Source organism: Tinamus guttatus, unplaced genomic scaffold (genome assembly GCF_059628265.1).
Source record: "Tinamus guttatus ecotype Peru unplaced genomic scaffold, ASM5962826v1 Tinamus_guttatus_pri_ptg000112l, whole genome shotgun sequence".
Taxonomy (NCBI): Eukaryota; Metazoa; Chordata; class Aves; order Tinamiformes; family Tinamidae; genus Tinamus; species Tinamus guttatus.
The window spans coordinates 1048465-1068260 of NW_028288646.1; the positions used below are offsets into that span (position 1 = coordinate 1048465).

Consider the following 19796-nt stretch of genomic DNA (forward strand, 5'->3'; position numbering starts at 1 on the left):
AATTCGTGATTTGTGTGCCACAGGAAAATACACTTGAGAAAGTCCAAATTATGACTTCTTTTTCAAGATACTATGATACCACCGGGTTCTTTTCTTATGACAACTAGACTGAAGGTGTTTAGTCTATAATGGGATTGGTCAAGTTATTGTGACTTGTAAGATATCATGCTGGCATAAAAATTGTCTACTCACTTCACATATATATTCAATAATTACAATAAAACTCCTTTCATAGGCATTTTGTTCTCGGTTCTTCTGTAGAAGTGTGATTGTCCCGCTACTGCCACTACTGAATCTCTCCACTGAAAGGAGAAAACACAGGCCAGTGTTTCAAGATCCTTATGTTTGGTTGTGAGTTTGGAGATGTAGGCAAGATGATATTCAGCTTCTGTATGAAATTTAACATGGACTACTTAATAAATTGCATTGGACTTGAAGCTTTCTGTCTAAGCTGTACCTGCTGTATTGACAAGTTATTTTATAAAATGTCCTTGAGAAGTGTTGTTTCTAAAAGCTGCACATAAAGGATGTCTTAACGTGCGTGTTTCAGTTTGCTAGTAAAAAATAGTGTTGGGTTAATAGGAACTAGTATTAATATTAGTACTGAAGAAATTTTATTTGCTTATATAGGAGGAGTTAGTTGGGCTATGCAGTAGAAGTAAATGGTTTAACAGAACAGTTGCAGTCAGCAGAGAAGGCAGCCCAGAAAATTCTATGAAAAAATGGCTGCAAGTGAGGCTGGTTGGTGAAGTCAGAAATTTTCAAATCTCATCAGTGCCATGTTCTCTTCAAGTAACTTCGGAGCTTAGTACAGCTCTTGGTCTTAGACCCAAGGGCCTTTTGTGCGTGTTGTGATTATGGCTTCCCTGGTGTAGTTTGGCTGTAGATCATGTCAGAGAAACTAATGTGACTGGTTAGGTTAGCATCTTGTGCGTCGCTTGAGAGATCCGGTCTTGAAAAAGAACTAACTTCCTTTTCCTTCCTACTCTACAAGCTGTGTTTAGTTAAACTTGACCTGAATTAGTTCTTTAACATATAAAGTTCCTTTGTTGTTTTTTCCAAACCTTTTAAGACTTCAAATATGATGTGCTTAATGCATCATATGAGGCTTGAAGATACTTGTACATTGTAATATTTGTTTCAGTTGACTAGGTAAAATATAAGCAATGCTTGTTATGTCATTGTGAATTAATTGAACTAGCAATAAGTTATTAATATAATAAAAAGGAAAAGTTTTGCTCACTTTTGAGTGACTGTCCATAACGTTTTATTATTTCTGTACTATATTTCTAAGATGACTCTTAGGATTGAATCAAGCAAAGATCTTATTCCTAATAAGGAATAGCTAGTGAAATTCTCTGGAATGTCCTTTTCTTGGCATAGAAACAAGGGGTCCCACGTATCAAAACTGAAGAATCCCCAAAAGACAGAATAAGGGGAGGTGAGGAGTCAAAGCTCTTTCGTAATGTGTCAGGCTTTCATTATGCTCTTTCTGGTTTCCTACTTAATAAATTAACCTGAGATACTTCTAGGTTTGGATGTACTTTTTTTTTTTTTTGGGGACTAGTGAAAACACTTTGGCCTTTGTTCTACTCCATCCAAGTAGGTTGTCTAGAAGGATATTGACTGAGCAGAGGCAGTGATCCTACTGGCATTTAGTAGGAGGAGAAAGAGAGAGCTCAGTACAGTTGTCTTTTGAAATGCTCTTGTTTCTTATAAGAGTGGGCTTTGGTATCTGCAGGACCATCTGCGAGTGCAAATATGCTACTGCAATAGTTAGACTTGATTAATAACTGTGAGCCAGTGAAAGTTCAGAGATAAAAATATTGTCAAAACTTGATCTGTGTGTGTTATCTTTATTATTTTTCACTCCTCCTGCCAGCTGAGGTTCTCCATTATTTTTTCCCCTCTTTCCTACCTTCTTATCCTCTGTAGAGTTAAGCAGACTCACCTGCCTTGAATACCAATATTCACAGCTGAGAGCTCTTACTCGAGCTGTTAAATATACCGTTTAAATGTTCATTAAACTCTTGGTCTTATGAAAGTGATTTGTTCTTTCAGTTCCCATTTTAAACCTAGGTCTCTGATACATTCTTGATTCTTGTCCTGCCTTTAAGCCTTCTATTTTATGGATCCCTTCTTCTTCCTTCTCCTCATCTGCTACTTGCATACAGGTTATATGAAATTGCAGTAGAATATTTTGCCTGTGCAGTCTCTGCACGTTTAGGAAGGAATTTGTTCAATAGACTAAAGGGGAAAAGATATTTTTACTATTAAAAAAAGGCAAAAAAAAATCCGTGTAAAATGTACCTGCTTCTTCAGGTTTCTTTTTTTAAAAAAACTTGTTTAATTCAGCATTTTTCCCTTTATAGAAAGAGTCTTCACGAGGAAGACATAGAGAAAAGGAAGATATCAAAATTACAAAAGAAAGGACACCAGAAAGTGAAGAGGAAAATGGGGATTGGGAAGCAAATAGAGAAGGTAAGTGCAGTTAAACTAGTGGTCCCCCCTACAGATCAAATATTACAGAATTATAGGACTGTCAGTAACACAGAATGGTTGAAGATTCAATCTCCAAGCAAAGTACTTCTGTGGGGTGACCTTTAACATCTATTTTTGGAGACTGTCAGAGAAGCAGTCTGAGTTAAACTGCTAAAATAGAAAAACAACTTCTGTAGAAAATGAACACTTTTTTGACTTTTGGACAAGTTACTTGGGTCCTCTGTGGCTGAACCCTTCACATCGAGCTCAGTAGTTGAATCCATTTGACATCCGAAGTTGTTTTTTCGAAGTGATCAGATTAAGAAGATAGCATATAACTCAAAGCCTAAAGGCAGCAGGATTTTTTTTTCAACAATTTGTATTGGTGTAGACTGTCTCCTTGAGGCAAATTTGCCTAGAATGAGTATAACAGCTGAAGGTAGAGTTGGCGAGCTATTCATCTTTCGATTAAATGAAAAAGTTGCAAGAAGTTTGCATTACTGTGTTACTGCTGTTGTCTTTTTTTTTCTTTTTTCTTTTTTTTTCTTTTTTTTGTGGTTAAAAGATGATTTCAGTGACCATGGTGTTGATAACTCATCCTTTTACTGTGCAGATGGTTGAGGAGAAAAAATGTCCTCTCTGAATTTTTCAATTTCTCTTTTGTTAGAGACCAGTTTAACCTGACAGTGAAATTATGACAGTTTCTGATGAAGTTTGGTGTTTACCTAGTTTTGTACCTATCACTGTTTCAGAACTAGTTACAATATTAAAAGAAAACATAGGTGTCGTGATCCACCTTTGAGGATTCTTTCTACCAAAAACTGTAGCCAAATCAACACTTCTTTTTCCAGAATTCACAACTCTGGTGTAAGACAAAAGACTAGATAAAACTAATCATATAAAACACATACCTACATTGTACAAAGCTTCTTATGACTCTTAATCTATCAAAATGCACAAATGATTCTGTATGCTTAGCACTTGCCTATGTTTATGTTGAATTGGAAGTTCTGCAGGGTGGAAACAAAATGTGGACAACCACAATGCCTCCCTAAACAAAGGCGTTTGTATTAGGCATTTAGGAGAGGGAAGCAGCTGTTGTATATTGGAAGATAATGGAAGGGACTTTAAAATGCCTAAAATTTTATGCAGGACTGTGGTAAGAATTTATTTCAAATTAGAGAGATCTTCAGCATTATGTTGCAGCTTATCTGCAGCCTGAAGTCAGTTTTGCCTAAACACATAAATGTGATACAGTTGCTTGTTGCTTGTTTGTTTGTCTGGTAGTTGACTATAATGTAAGAAATGAAGATTTAATAAATGTGGAAAATAGAGGTTCAATAGTCCATGTGTCAGACTTAAATAAACAAAGGCCACTGAAATTTCTTGTGTTGATTTAGATATAAATAATCTATTTGTGAAATGAGACTTCATCAAAAATTTCGTGGAATAGGTAACATTTCTATAATATCTTATAAGTGTTTTTAGAAGCCATTAAAACAATAGCAACCACATTCTTTGTACTTTGGAGGTGTTTTTGGACATTTTCTTCTACTGCTATTCCTGTCACTCTCATGAAGACCAAAAGAAGTGTTCTGTTCCCTGAGGTTTTCTAACTTTTAGAAAAGCACTCAGTCCTTCCTACACTTCAGCTTTCTAGGTGATTTAATACACTCTGTCCTGTGGCGTGTGTGTATGCAGATAGTCAAACATGTGAAAGGTTTACGATGTAAATCTTTAATTGCATAAATATGTACTTGGACAATCTTAAACCTTAGACGTTGAGCCTTTCAGTTTAAGAATTATGTTTTTTTTCTCCTCCAAATTGGTGTTCATAATATTTACAACTTTTGACATGGAGGAAGTAGAATTACTGTCTGTTCACTTGCAGCAGATGTTGCATAGATGGAGAGATGGGCTCTGAAAGAATATCCTGTTAGGACTTATGTATAAGTCTTAGTAGATAAGAACTTATCTATAAGCAGCTCCCAAGCATTTCTGACATATAAAAGGGATTTATGTATTGTGCATAGTAATTGCAAAAGCTTTATTAAAACTAAAGAAAGCTTAATGAGGCCATCTTTTTTTCTTTGACAATCATTTTCTCCAACTTCTTTCTGAGCATCAAATTTAAATAACTAAACAAATATAAACAGGATGTGTAAAACTGCCTTCTTTTTAAAGGTGACTTCAGTTATATGAAAAGTGAGATATTGACTAGCCATGACTTACAAGAAAAACTGGGAGAGATGACACCTATACCAATCTTAAAATCAAGTCTTAATAAACTTTTAAAATGGAAATAAGCTATGAAAGTGTATTTTTTTCCAGTGAAAGAGCTCATGCAGATGTCTCTTAAATTACTTTAAAATCAATTTGTAGATTTAAAGTGTCTATTACTTTATGGGATATTTGATTAAACAATTTTTGTATCATGTATCGCTATATCAGTCTGTTTCACGTGAAATTTCTCATTTAAGTGCTGTGCATATTTTGGGGGCTTTATGATAGCAGTCTTTTTTGAATTTGTTGTTGCATAAGTGTAAATAACTGATTTGTAGTAAACTAGGAATACTGATTTTATTTTCCGTTTCTTCCTTGATGTAATAATTCGTGCAATTCTCTGAAATGCATTAAAAAAATCAATATATTTTAAGTATTTTAATCGTAGGTTGCTTGGACCTAATTGGAGTTATTCCAAGTTTACAGAGTATAGTTGGAGAAGACATTTTGACTTAGCATCAATAATCCACATATGCAGTTTTTGAAAGTTGCAGAAATATTCATGCTGCGCATCCATTATGCTAAGTAGTGCTAATTTCATATGTAATCTGTGTACTAATTTATCTACTTCTTTTTGATAAAGACTCTGATAATGGAGATGTTAATTATGACTATGACCATGAGCTGTCTTTGGAAATGAAGCGCCAAAAGATTCAGAGAGAACTCATGAAGTTGGAGCAGGAAAACATGGAGAAACGAGAGGAAATAGTAATTAAAAAAGAGGTTTGTATTATGCAAATGTCTACACTAAAAAAAAAAAAAAAGATAATCCCTTCATAGCCTTCTAATTGTTCCCTGGGCAATTTGAGCTTTCTGGGTTATAAATGTACTGTTCTGTTACAAAGTAGTAAATAACTGGCATGCGTGTGATTCCATATGTGACTTGGATTTTAGCTGCCAGTCTGTAATCAATTTTCCAATGCCATAACCAAATTCTCCCTGTTGTGGAGTCAGTTATTAAATGGATACAAAATTTGTTCAGTAACTCAGGTATGCTTTTTAATGATGAGAACTAATAAGACTTTTTACAGAGATGAGGTATGTAGAAAAACACAAGGCATAACTTTTGAGGTGCTCTATATGCAACATTTTGTGTAGTAACAGAGTAGAGTAGCAGGCAGAGCTGTTCCCAAAGTGTTAGAAGACATACGATTTAGAGGACAATTTAAAAAAAAAAAAATTGAAATAAAGCCCATCTCATTTTTCAGAGGATTAACTGTTGTCTTTGGATACCCAGTATGTCTGGTGCCTTAATATTTTCATGTGCCCTGATCTAAGATTTCTGGTTTTGTGAAAAAGTGATGTAACTATAAAAATAAACTTGGCATGTGATTATACAGGAGCTAAACCCACAACGCTTGTGTTTTGTGGTCTGTCCAACTAAATTTTAACAGGGCCATATTCTAACTAGTATTTATTTCCTTTGGGAAACCTTTATTGCAGGAAGCAGTAGAAAAGGAGTTACAAGGTGCATATAATTATAGATTCCAACTGGTTGCAATAAAACTTCTGCAGAGGAAGTGTAAAAGTTGTGTTCCATATGCCTTGCAGCGGATTGTGTGGGCTATAAGGGCCTCTATAGTCCATGGCTTTGTCCCCTTTCCTGCTTGCATTACTGGTATATTTTGTCTGGGAATGTGGATGAGAGCAGAGGAAATGTTAAAGGGCTAGAACTTGTCTGGAGTTTAATTTTTCAGACAAACTGGAATGCTATCTGGGATGTTACTAATTTTTAATATAATGTCTTTAAGCACTGCTCCGTTACTGTTTTTGCAATATGTTAGTGTGTGTCATCTTCTCTTTGCACCTCCCTCTTTCCTTGGGTCTTCTTCATTTTACGGTGTTTTAGTAAGCTAATAAACTGTTTCGAAAATTGTGCTTGGTGTACTTGAGGTAGAATTGTAATTATTTAATATCCAAGATCCAGACTGTTACTGTGTGTAGGCATTTGACATGTGTGTTCATACAGTGAAGCTTTTGGGCATCAAATATTACCATTTATAATATTCCTTTCTTTAAGATTTCTCCAGAGGTGGTTAGATCTAAACTATCACCGTCTCCATCACCGAGAAAGTCTAGCAAATCTCCAAAACGAAGATCCAGTCCCAAATCTTCCTCCTCAGCTAGTAAGAAAGAGAAGAAAGCATCTGCTGTATCTTCACCACTTTTGGATCAACAAAGGTCAGTATGGAGATGCATCTTGGAGAAGAGTGGGAGAAGATTAATGTATTGATGTAATATTATATTACATTTCATTTTGCTCCCAGACCTATTGATTTTATAACTTCAGAGGAAGGTCTCTAAATGGTGCACTATTGCAAGGCTGTGGATGATCCGCTGCAGAAAATTAGTATATGCTTGTGGTTAGTTGGCTAATTTCAAGGTTTAGAGTGGGCTTTTTGCCTTTGAGTATCCTAGAGTCTTTGAGAGATGATGAGAAAATATTAATACTGTTAGCAGAGGGGAGGTCAGTTTTCTCCCCTAGAGCCTGTCAGATAGCTTATCTGGTCTGAAAGGAAGTAATTTTTAATTTGATTAATTGCAAATTTCGCCTTTCAAGACAAAGAGTGGCTTGGAGTTTGCAGGAGCAAGGGGAAGGGCGAGAGAGAGAAAACATAGGTACAAGGTACATGAAAATCCCAGCAAAGTCCCACTGGGTGCCTTACTACAAAAGATCAGTTTCCTAAAACTGGTTTTAAGCTCTTGCCTGCTGCAGACCTTTTTGAATCAGCGCTTGCTACTGTCGGAGATAAATTACTGTACTGACACAAGCATAGGCATGTACGTTTGCTAAGCAAAGTAAATCAACAGCTCTTCTAAAGTAGAGATAAAGCAATGGTGTTTTTGCTACAAGAATAGAGAGGATGGAGTATTGTGCCACTGATACTTAGAGTATGATAGCATCTAGTTTGTAGGCTTGGGCATTGATCATTTGTGTGGAAAGAAAGCATGATGATGTAAATATTTATTTTGATCTGAAGTGAGATGCAAAATCAGAAGTGCTAGTATGCTTTTATCCTCTGTCAGGTAGTTAACTTTAAATCCGAGGTATGAGTTGTTGAAATCATTGGGTGTGATGGGTGTATTGAATTCCAGAACTGGGAGTTTATACAGGCACTGTATTCTACAATCTTTTGGTATGTGCACTTCTTGCCAGGACATTTTAGCTTTGGAAACTAGTGCTACCTGAGTGGGAGCAGCTCTTCTTTTTGTTCATCTGCTTCAGAAATAAAGGTTTTAAGTTTAAGAGTGAATGTGAATTTTTACTATCTGTCTTCCCTAGCAAAGTGCTCGATAACTACACTTGACTGTAGTGTGGAGTGGTGAATCCTGCCCTTAAAAGCTTTAAGACACTTTTGCATTACAACTTATGCTGCTAACATCAGAGAAATCATTATTTGAAGTAGTTGGCAGTCCTTCAATTTCTTTTTCCTGTTAATTTACTTCTAGGAGTTCTAAAAGTAACCAGAGTAAAAAGAAAGGTCCTCGTACCCCTAGTCCTCCTCCTCCAGTACAAGAGGAAACTCCCCTAGGAAAAAAGCACAAGGAGAAACATAAAGCAAAAGAACGTTCAGAAGAAAAAACGAGGGAGGTGAAAGAGAGAGGGCGCGACTTTGAGAGACACAAGGAGAAAAAAGAGAAGCAGAGGCAAGTTCTATTGTATTACTAGATTCTTAATGCAACCTTGTTTTTAAGCTTTTACTTTTATATTGCTAATTACTGAGGAATTTATACCTGGCAGCACTCTGTAGTATTTGTTGAATATTATAAATGCGTTATTTAGATGGACTGATAAGCTGTAAGTGGTTTGCAGTTTTGAATTACATAATTTAATAGGTTTGTAAGCTACTCTTCTGGAAGAGTCAGTATATTTTTTTCAGGAAGCTCCCCAGCCATTCAGATTTCCCCTTACCATCTTTTCTGAAGTCTGAAAGGACTATTATCTTTTCTACATTAATGATGGCATAGTTATCTTTTCCCTAATGTTCAGTAGGTTAAAAAAAATCTGAAATACACTGCTGTGACTTTAGAAGTTCTTCACTTTTGCATTTATGCATCAAATATGGCTATTCCCATTATTTTCCCATTATTTTTAAGGCATAGCTATCCAATTAAGTTGAAAAATTGGAACTGTGTTTCTAGGTCATGTGTTCGTTTCATGAGAATAGGGTGTATAAGTACTTTGTACCAAGCATAGCAACAAGCAGAGAGCTGAAAGTCAGTAAATTGTATATTTAACTGATAAAATGAAAGTGTCATTTATTTAAATATATATTAGTTATTTTTTCCTTCATTGATTCCGTCATACTTGCTGTAATTAAGCTGCATCCAAATTTGAGGCCTCCAAATGTCTTCCTCCTCATTAATGGAGGAGCAATAAGGTACATTTAAGGTGGCAGTGAAAGGAGCAAGAGTGCTTTGGTTCTGTCTTTTTTTCTTAAATAAAAATTAAGAAGTAATGTCAAGTCTTCACGATGCATAGCAAGTGAAGTAATTGAGATTTCAGAACTTAGTCTTTTGAAACTGGATCTAGTGTCTGAAACATATATCAGAATTTTTAAGGCTTCTTAAAATTCTGACACTACAGAACATAAATGGGTAGCAAGATAGCTCTATACAGATGGGGATTCTGGTTCATAGCCACATGAAATATCAGGTAAAAAAATGAGGAGTATTTTGTTTCACCATCTTCAAGCTCTGTATTTCACAGTCAAATCATTTAGGTAGAAGCTTAGTGTATATTTTGCATTCCTTAGTTATGCTAGCATAAGGTGATTTCGTATGTGGCATTACAGGCGGAACAAATAATTCTGTAGGAGCAGTTCACGGTCCTGTAAGCACAAGTTGTTTGTAATTGTGTAGAGATGTACCCATGCTGTATTATATCCGTATCCTGCCTGTGGAACAAGCTGCTGGTTGTGTTTGCAGGGATCCTTCGGAGGGCTCGCACAGGCAGAAGCGCTCCCCGAGCCCCGCCGATCATTCCGGCAGCAATTCCTCTCCTTCCCGGGAGTACTCACCACCGGCTGCGAGGAGAAGGCAGGCGTCCCGGGCTCCAGCCAAGGCAGCCACGCACAAGCAGAGCTTCTCACCCTCTCGCAGGTGGGGGGTCACTTGCACAGCTTTTGTTGCCATTAATAACTGTAATTTGGAAACCTCCTGTCTTGCTTTGAGTGTTTGTGTGGGCCTGTTGCTGGTGCGTGTACCTGAGCTCTGAGAGAATGTTTTTGGCCAGGTCCTACACTGAGGGTACCTGTCAGGTCACAAATACAAGTCGTGGTGCGTGCTCTTGTTTTTTGTTCCTTTCAAGTGTTTTCAGGTGGAGCTTTAGTAATCTGATATGGGACATGCTCAGTCTGTGATCTTTTGTCACCTTTTATTCTCAGTCCTCTCCCCACCTGCTTAAAAATATAAATTGTATGAGAAATCTGACTTGAAGATGGGGAAGCAGTTTTCTTGGGTTAGTATATGGACTAGAAAGAAAGAAGTGCTGACATTAATATAAGATTCTCTCCCTCTTGTCTTTTATTCAAAAATTATTTCCTTGCAGACCTGACTTCTTCTACCTTAGGTTGCCAGTGATTTCACTTAGTATTCTGTACCCAGAAATTTGTACTTTGGAGGCAGAATCTCTGTTCTTGATGTAAAGAGAATTGTGTGTATCCGCACAGAGCCTGAATCTTTCAGAAAGTTACTGTAACCATGAGATCCACTGCTGAGCAGCACTGGTCTGGAGACCTTCCTTCTGCATCTTGTCCTGCAGGCCAAGAGCATAGCGTGCTGTAAGCTTGCTAGCCCAAATTCTTCCAGAGCTCATTCTGTTCAGAGCCCAAGTGACATCAAATATCTTGCAGAGAAGAATTTCCTGCAACATTAGCATGGTATTTACCAAAAGCAATGTTGAACACATCTATCACAGGCCTGCAAGCAAGGGTGATCCTCATGGAGAGCACAGCCCTTACGGCAGCAGGCACAGTGCCAAAATACCTTTACCAACTGCTGAGATACTATGGGAGGCTTTGGGGAAGAACCTACCTGTGGTACAGTAGTCCTTCATTTGTGAGTCACCTGAAACTTAGAGCTTCATCTCTATGGTCTGGGTATTTCTTTGAAGTCAGCAACACTGTACATAGACGTTTAAAAACAGAAGGCAAATTACTTAAGTAAGAAGTTTTTAAAAATGCGTAGTCCATGTCATGTTATTTCAACTCCTGCTCTCTTTTCTTCTTTGGAGTCCCTGGAATTTTATAAAGGAAGGGAATTGGGATTTTGTTGTGATTTATGGTAGTACACATTTCACGAGAAGTCACTTGCAAGTTGCTCAGATACTGCTAACGAGGAAGAAAAACCGAAGGCTAGCATATGTTCTTCCACATTGGATTGTGCATATAATAACACATTACGAAGAAATCTATTTGCTGATGTGTAACTGACCCCTCATTAAACTATGTGATTTCCAAGATACTTGGCATGCTTTTTTGTTATTATTTTAGATGAAGTTTTTCCTTGATTTTGTGAATGTTCTTGTCTGCTCAACTGCTAGGCTGCTAGGCACATGAGTTTGCAGGACCTAGGCTTACCTTGTTTAAAGATCAGTACCTTTAATAACAAATAATTAAGAATTGCAAAAGAAGCTGCTGCTTACTAAAAGTAGGATGCTGTCTAGCTCTTTACTTGAAAAGAAGGAAAAAAAATGTTCCACTTAGTTTTTACACAGTGTTATCTGCCTAATTTAACCATGAATTCCAAAAGGAAGCTTCTGGTAAAGAAGATGACTCAAGTGGAGTGTGGGAGAGAAGATTGTGTTTTTAATGAATCCTCACTCCCTTTCCCCAGGATGGATATCTAGTGGCTGTATAAAGTATTTTCAGTTTTCTTACTCAGGAGTCTGTAAATTTTTCTTAGACTACTGATTCTTAAGTATTATCTTAAATAGACTGTTGCCAGTAAATATACTTCATAAAATAGGTGAATATGCTTTGGAAATACATGAGGAAAGACTAGCGTGATATGTTGCAGAAATAGCACTTATTTTCAGTAGACATGAGTAAAAAAAAAAAAAAAAAAAAAGGGCATAAGCTATTTTAATTCCTCTTTTTCATGGGTTATGATAATGTAATCTGTCAGCTAAAGTAATCACACGTGTGGCTATCCTAACTCTTCCTTGCAGGTCTGCGTCACCATCAGGTCAACATCATTCTCCCCTCTCCTCCAGACATCACTCCTCCTCGTCGCAGTCGGGCTCCTCCGTGCAGAGACACTCTCCGTCCCCGCACCGCAAGAGGAGCCCCTCTCCCTCGTACCCAAGGGCAGCGTCCCCGCCGGCGAGGCGCTCGGCCTCTCCCTACCCGCCGCGCTCCTCCTCCTCCCCGCAGAGGAAGCGGAGCCCGTCGAGACACCGCTCTCCCGGGCGGGAGAAGGGACGGCACGAGCGCACCTCGCAGCCCCACGACAGGCGCCACGACAGGCGGGATGGTAGGAACGACAGTGACGCTTCAGAATAATTTCCTGTGGTTTGCAAATTGTGTTTAGAAACTTGGATATTCAAACTGTGCTGCCTTAACTGTTCAGACTGCCTGTAGCTGTCCCAGTGTTTACATGGTGAAGAAAGTAATGGCAAGCATCAATGTTATCATTCTTGTGCTGGTGGTGCTGTTCTAGGGACCATGTGAGGGAATGATTCTACTAGAACTGGCTTTGTAGGCCCAACTGGTTGTAGAGATCCTATAGTCTAGGAGTTTCTTTTGTAATGCAGTGCTGGTGTCAATAGGTACGTAGCCTTCTTGTGGTGCTGGACAGGAACTAGTGGATCAGCTGAGCCGTGGCTCAACACTTATAAGTAACCATTGCTCTCTACTGCAAAAAGCCCAAATGCTAATCCACTCCTCTCTGACACAATGGTCAGTGCAGTCTGTGGTCTTTTCCATGGAGAATTAAAGGAGCTGTATGCAAAGTAAGCATGTGTGCTCCCTCTGATAGAAGTCTGACAAGTTGGTAGAGCAATTTGTGAAAAACGGACATGCCAGTTCTCCTGACAGAAACTTTGTGAAGATTATGTCTCTTGGCTTTTTAAGACTGACTGTAAAATTACATTTGTCTAGTAGCAACACTGTAACTAAATAATCTTAGAAAAATGAGATTTTAGTGGGGCAGTGAGGTCTTAAAAGCAAATGGTGCAAGTACAGCACATTTTTTGTAGTAAGAGAGAAAGAACCCATTTCTATCACAAAGCATTTGAATTCAGTATTCTTTCAAGAAGCATAATCTTACCATTAAATTATTGAAACGTGCTTACTTTCTAATACTCCAGAGATAAAATTGCAAATATTCACTTTTGAACAAATAATATTTGTAAGGCACAGATCTAAATTCACAAAAATTTTTTGCTGAATATCTAAGTGGGCACATGATTTAATCTGTCTTCCATAGTGATTTTAAGTTTCTGCATGTGTGTCAGAAGTATATTTTAGCTCTATTATATCACTGTTCTTTTTTTTTTTTTTTTTTTTTTTAATTCCACTTGGTTCGATTGGGCTAAGTATGCAACATTCTTTTAAACATTTTTCAGAAACTAGAGGGAAAAGGGAGAAAGAAAGAGAAACAAGAGATGATCGTGATTATGACCAGGAGCAGAGCACCTCCAGGGACCACAGAGATGACAGAGAATCTCGTGATGGGAGAGATCGGAGGGAGACGAGAGATAACAGAGATCGGAGGGAGCCACGGGAATCCAGAGACACTCGAGACTCCAGAGATACGAGGGATTATAGCAGAGATAACAAAGACAGTCGTGATCAGAGAGACTCGCGTTCGACACGAGATTCACATGACTACAGGGACAGAGAGAGTCGTGATGCCCACAAAAAGGATGACCAGTATCAGGAAGACTCGCGCAGCTACGGAAGATCCCATGGCAGAGAAGAGAGCTCTCGTGCTGACACAAGAAATGACTCCAGAAGTGACTCTAGAAACGAAAGCAGAAGTGATCGAACTGGCAGAAGTCGAGGCAGAGGTCCAGAATTATCTGAAAAGGGTATTACATGATTTAGAAAAATGAACAAATGAATGTTCTTATTAATGGAGATTGAGCACCACCATTCGTAATATGTTGTTGGAGGTTTGAAATGGAATTGCTGCCAAATAGCTCATGCTTTGAAAGCGACGTTCAGTTTTAAATCTGTGTTCAATTCTATTTTCATTAATCAGAACAGTTACTAAAATTTATAGCATTTCTCTTTTCTCCATTGATTAAAGTGGCATAGCATTGGTATTCTACCTTGTCATTTAAAAGCAAACAAACAAAGCAATAACAAAAAAGCCCCAATCCTTACAAACTTATCTCTACCACCTTGGGTTTTCCCAGGGGCAGTGAAATGTAATAAATAAAAGGCTAAAATGTAATGGAAGATTAGTAGGGGACAGTGTATCTTGTGGGTATTGGGTAGTCACTAATTGTCTTCTCTCAAAAGTAACTGCATGTCCAGGAAGGTATCTGAAATTTGTCTCTTCCTTTTTTCTTTTTCCTTTTTTCTTCTCTCTCTTTGCCTCTTTTTTGACCCCAAAAAAAGGTGGGGAGGGCAGGTTTAATCCGCAGCAGTGTTTTTGATGATTAACTTTATGAACAGCTTCACTTACCACTTTAAACACCTATAACAAATATATTTGGGGCTCCCAATCTTTATTGATTGTGGTGTTTTCATCAGGAAAATGCCTTATAGTTTTACTGGGAAATGGTCTCCGTTTGTTTTCCTGCTGCATATAGTCTGTGAGCCTACGTCTCACTGAGAACAAATTTGAACTGGCTCTTGACTTCTTTATTCCTAGCCAGGAAACCTCCGTGTCTTAATGAGGTGATGCTGGTTTAGAAATTCTTGAATTTGCTGCTTGAAACTAATATGTAAATTGCAGGAATTCAGAATAGCAGTGTTATTGATACTCTTTTTGAAAGAGAATCACCTTATTTTTCTTATTTTTGTTACATTTTTTTTCTGTGATAACTTTCCACTTAAAAAGTGTGAAATTTAAGAGTTCTTGATTGAATTTTACACAGTGACTTTTATTTCCATGCACAGTTACTCCCAAGTTTTCTTAAAAAATGACTTCTTCAATTGCCATAAAACATCAGTAGATTTTATCGCATATGAAAACTCATCTCCTGTGTTGATATCTCTCCATTAGGAAGTCGTGGGACTAGAGGATCCCAAGTTGATGGGCACAGCAGTAGTGGAAACTACCATGACAGTTGGGAATCACGGAGTAGCTACCCTGACCGGGACCGCTACGATAGCAGAGAGCAAGCAAGGGATTCCTCCTTTGAAAGAAGGCATGGAGAACGGGACAGGCGTGACAACAGAGAAAGAGGTATTTTAATGTATATTATTACACATAAATACATCTCTTTATATGTGATCATCCAAGTATTCTTTAAATAAACTGAAAAAAGTGATGTAGATCGTCACTACAAAGAAATTTCTGGAAGGGAAATCACTGGATGGTTTGTGTTTCTCTTGCAGGATATAAATATGTAAGGAGCTTGAATGGAGATAGCTTTGGATCTTTTTCTTTAAAATGCAGATCACCCTATAATAGTAAATCCTTCCCAGAGTTACAATTTAAGACATAATTTTTCATGGTTAGATTGCTGTCATTTCTCATTCAGAAAAAAATCAAGAGAGTTTTTAGTGGATACATACTCCTGTCATACATGGTATCTTTTCAGTGTGATTTTTAAATACAAACTTGTGAATTTTGGTTCTCCTTGTTCAGCTAAAGTAACTATCTAGTTGTTTCCTACCCCACAGGAAAAGTATTTCAAATTAAATACGAATTTGATTATGTAAGTGCCGAATTGCTATATTTACTGGTTTAATATACCTGCAGGTATTTGCTTTTGTCACCAAGAATTTTCATCACCAGAATAGCGTAATAAAAAAGAGTTACAGAACATTAAATAAAACTTAATATTGAGTAATCATAGTAAATGGTATTTTACTTATAGTCACCATTAAAAGAATGTGAAACTTGTTCATTTGCGTGGACTCATGGCTTATATTTAAAAAGGAAAGAAAAAATACATCCAGAAATACCATTCAAGTTTACTTTTACCTGGTAGTAGGAGAGCCCTAAGTCATTGTTAATTTACTCAGAGTTGAAAATTGATTAAACTGATGGAAATACATGTTTTATTGACTTGGTGCTGTTCATGCTCTGCCTGCCTGTGCCAGGTAGACATTGTCTCAATATACAGAAAAGTGACCCAAAAATAATTAACCTCTATCTGTATCTCTTTTTTTTACTCTTTTGTATATGCTGTTCAAATATGATTAATGGCAGAGTAGAAATATTCTGAAATAGTCAGCGTTTATAGGAATAATCAAGAAAATCTGTACTATAACTAACAAGATGCACTCAAGTTTTAGCGTAGGTCCGTTGAGAACAGTCCTACCTGTGTTGGTTTCCACATCCTTTGGGATCACAGTAGCATTCTCTTTTCTCCATGTCTCTATTGCACTTTTGAACATTTGAAAATTCAAGGACTAAAATCTGTAGTCAATGTTTGTGAAACTTCTTGCATTTAGGTGTCCGTATTTCATCTTTAAGTGAGTGTCATTCTGAACTTTTTCAAGTTCTTGCACCAAATTTTGAATCATTCAGTAACAGTATAATGGCTACGGTGTGAAGCATTTAATTATCTTTCAAAACCATTTCAGAAAAATCTAGTAGACATTTTTTTTGTCCTGAATTTTGGCTAAAATAAGGAAAACCTGCTCCCTATATACTAAAAAGAAATCGAAATGAGTACTGCTTTTTTCCTTCCTCTGCTGCCTGAAGAGAATTTTCAAGGTTCTGGAGGGAGTTCCTGTTTTTTATGTATATTATTATCTAGATTGTCAAAAAGTTGGTTTTGTCTTGTTTTTAATTAGTGAGAATAGCATATATATATTTTAACAGTTGTCAACCAAACCTATTCTCTTCACAGATCAGAGAGCAAGCTCCCCAGTGCGACACCAGGGAAGAAGTGATGACCTTGAGCGTGATGAAAGGAGGGACGACCGAAGGGTAGATCGGACTGACGACAGAAGAGATGAAAGGGCCAGGGAGAGAGAGCGAGAACGGGAGAGGGATCGAGAGAGGGAACGAGAACGAGATCGGGAAAGAGAAAGGGAGAAGGAAAGAGAGTTGGAACGAGATCGTGCTCGGGAAAGAGAGAGGGAGAGAGAGCGGGACAAGGATAGGGAACGGGACCGAGACAGAGACAGGGACCATGACAGGGAAAGGGAACGAGAGAGAGAGAGAGAAAAAGAACGAGAGCGAGAGAGGGAGGAGCGAGAGAGGGAGCGAGAGCGAGAAAGAGATCGAGAACGGGAACGAGAAAGGGAGAGGGGTCGGGACAGGGATAAAGAAAGAGACCGTCAGAGAGACTGGGATGACAAAGAAAAAGGAAGGGAAGACCGCAGGGATAAGAGGGAGGATCTCCGAGAAGAAAGAAGTACGAGAGATGTCCATGAGGAAAGAAAATCCAAGTGAGTGGATATAAATGTGACTTCAGTCAAAATAATAACAACAGTCTCTTTAATGTCAATTTTAGTGAGTTACTACGTTTGGAGGAAGGAGAACGTGGGGCAGGAAACTCACTGCCCTTTTTTTGCATATATCCAGTCTGTAACCACCTCTGCCCTGCATGTGTGTTGCTGCTGGCCCAAAAGCAGGGTCCTGCAGTCAGTGAAGTTGAACAGTGCTGATCAAGTTAGTGTAATGCTTTATTATCACAAAGCTGTGGGACTGCTCAGAAGCTAACAGATGGGTCAGGCCATGCCATTTTTCCTTCTGAGTGTATTCATGTGGCCTTCGTTAACACAGGCATGCTTTGAAGTAGCATAGCGGATTGCTGATGTTTCTGAAGTGAGGCAAGTCAGGCAGCACCTGGCTGGGTCAGTGTTCAGGACTTTGTTCAAGCCTGCACTGGTAGCCTCCTACTGCTTTGTCTGGAAGTAGTATCTTTTCTGTGAGGGACTTGGGTAATATTATGAATCATCTAATACAGAATTATTGCTATAAGGAAAAAAAGACTTCAGTAGTCTTACCTACCCTTTGTTAAAAAAGATAACTATATTTTTGAGTTCTAGTTTAAGATATCTCACGTAATTATGACAGAGAAAACTGACTGTACTTGAAGTTTTGGAATAACAAGGTAGAAAATTACAAAACTTCCTGGCATCCTTAGATGTTTTGTCATCTGTATGAGGGGCTTATATTTCAGGGATTGTATTGATAATTATACTATTTTTTATTTTTTTCCCCCAATGAATCTTCAGGCAATCTGACTGTACGTGTTTGTTCTGCAGGAAACGGCACAGAAATGAAAGTAGTCCAAGTCCTCGTCAGTCACCCAAGCGTCGCCGCGAGCACTCCCCTGATAGTGATGCTTACAACAGTGGAGATGATAAAAGTAAGTAGGACTGGGTTCTCTTTACTGCAGGATCTAGCTTACTCTCTAGCTATGGAAAATAGCTCATAACCTAAAATAGAAAAAACACGGGTTAAACTTTTAAAGTGTTTTCCTCTCCTTTTGTATTTATTTATTTTTATTTCCTGTGCAGTACTATTTTTCTGTATGATGTTCTATTTGTTTTCTATCTTTGTCTCGCTACTGTATGTTAGTATTTTCAGGTGATAGTGGCTTCTGTATCTGTCTTTTAAGATACACGTTTACCAAAACGGAAATTACCTGTTGCTTCTGTAGCAGTATAAAAGCTTGGAAAATGTAACTGAAATAATGGATCATTTGTTTTGATTGACACTTTTTGGCATGCCCAAGATACCAAATGTTCCCCTGTTCTTCTTTCTAAACAATACAAGTACATCCTCTTTCCCATTTTGTAGATGAAAAGCACAGACTTCTGAGCCAGGTTGTGAGACCACAGGAATCCCGGTCACTGAGCCCCTCTCACGTTGCAGAAGACAGACAGAGTCGCTGGAAAGAAGAGGAGCGGAAATCGGACAGAAAGGAAAGCTCCCGGCGTTACGAAGAACCAGAATTTAAGGAAAGGGTTTCTTCAGCAGATAAGCAAAGGGAACAACCAGATGCTACAGAAGGCTCCAGGTCCAGGGTCCAAGAAAACCTTGGACACCGTCCTTCTGAAGAAAGAGATGCATCTGATAGACTGCATGATGACAGCAAGAAGAAGTCTAAAGTACAGAAAAAGGCAACAAAGAAAAAGAAAGATGATGATAGTGGAGTGGAACGATACACAAATGAGTCAATAGCTGAGGAAAACCAGGTCTTTTCACCCAAGAAAGGTCAAAAAAAGAAAAATGTAGAGAAAAAGCGGAAGAGGTCCAAGGGCGACTCTGAAGTTTCTGATGAAGAAGTTGTTCCACATCATAAAAAGAAAAAAGGTCCAAGAACACCTCCTGTAACGAAAGAAGAGTTGGTTGAAGCACCACCTGAGAAAGCTGTGGCAGAAGTCCCCTCAAAAAGAGAAGATACAACATTTAGTGACTGGTCAGATGAAGATGTTCCGGAGCGCGGTGACATTGTTGTTCCAGAAAGGAACACGGAGGACTCCCATAGAAAAAGTCATAGGACAAGGGGCGAGAAGTTGGAAGCCCCTCACGTGACCATAGAAGATGGCCCACACCGCAAGCCCGTGGATCAGAAGCGCAGCAGCAGTCTGGGCAGCAATCGGAGCCACACCTCGAGCAGACTGCGATCCCCTTCCAATGAGTCTGCCCATCGCAGTGGGGATGACCAGGCTGCACGGAAAAGGATCCTTCACAGCAGCTCTAGAGACAGGGATAGGGATAGGGACCGGGACAGAGAAAGAGAGAAGAAGAGCTTGGAAATCACTGGGGAACGGAAGTCCCGAATTGATCAGTTGAAACGAGGGGAACCCAGTCGCAGCACATCTTCAGGTAATAAGATATGATCTAGTGAGCCTGAGCTATCATTCTGCATGAAAATGGAAATCCCAAATTGTTCTTGTGTGGCTCTATACTCTTTTCTTTAGTAATTAGTGTGATGGGAGAAG

General features: G+C 38.4%; 1 protein-coding gene across 1 annotated transcript in view; it reads left to right on the forward strand.

The window, feature by feature from the left end:
• The window catches only part of ZC3H13 (zinc finger CCCH-type containing 13), a 43216-nt gene that overhangs the window by 15583 nt on the left and 7837 nt on the right, over window positions 1-19796 (forward strand). Inside the window, exons 5-15 of the mRNA XM_088521040.1 lie at window positions 2373-2481; window positions 5348-5487; window positions 6785-6945; window positions 8215-8412; window positions 9694-9867; window positions 11936-12240; window positions 13334-13798; window positions 14944-15126; window positions 16745-17288; window positions 18111-18214; window positions 18649-19680. Of these exons, the coding sequence (XP_088377166.1) occupies window positions 2373-2481; window positions 5348-5487; window positions 6785-6945; window positions 8215-8412; window positions 9694-9867; window positions 11936-12240; window positions 13334-13798; window positions 14944-15126; window positions 16745-17288; window positions 18111-18214; window positions 18649-19680 (3415 nt within the window). The remainder of the gene's footprint in view (window positions 1-2372; window positions 2482-5347; window positions 5488-6784; window positions 6946-8214; window positions 8413-9693; window positions 9868-11935; window positions 12241-13333; window positions 13799-14943; window positions 15127-16744; window positions 17289-18110; window positions 18215-18648; window positions 19681-19796) is intronic.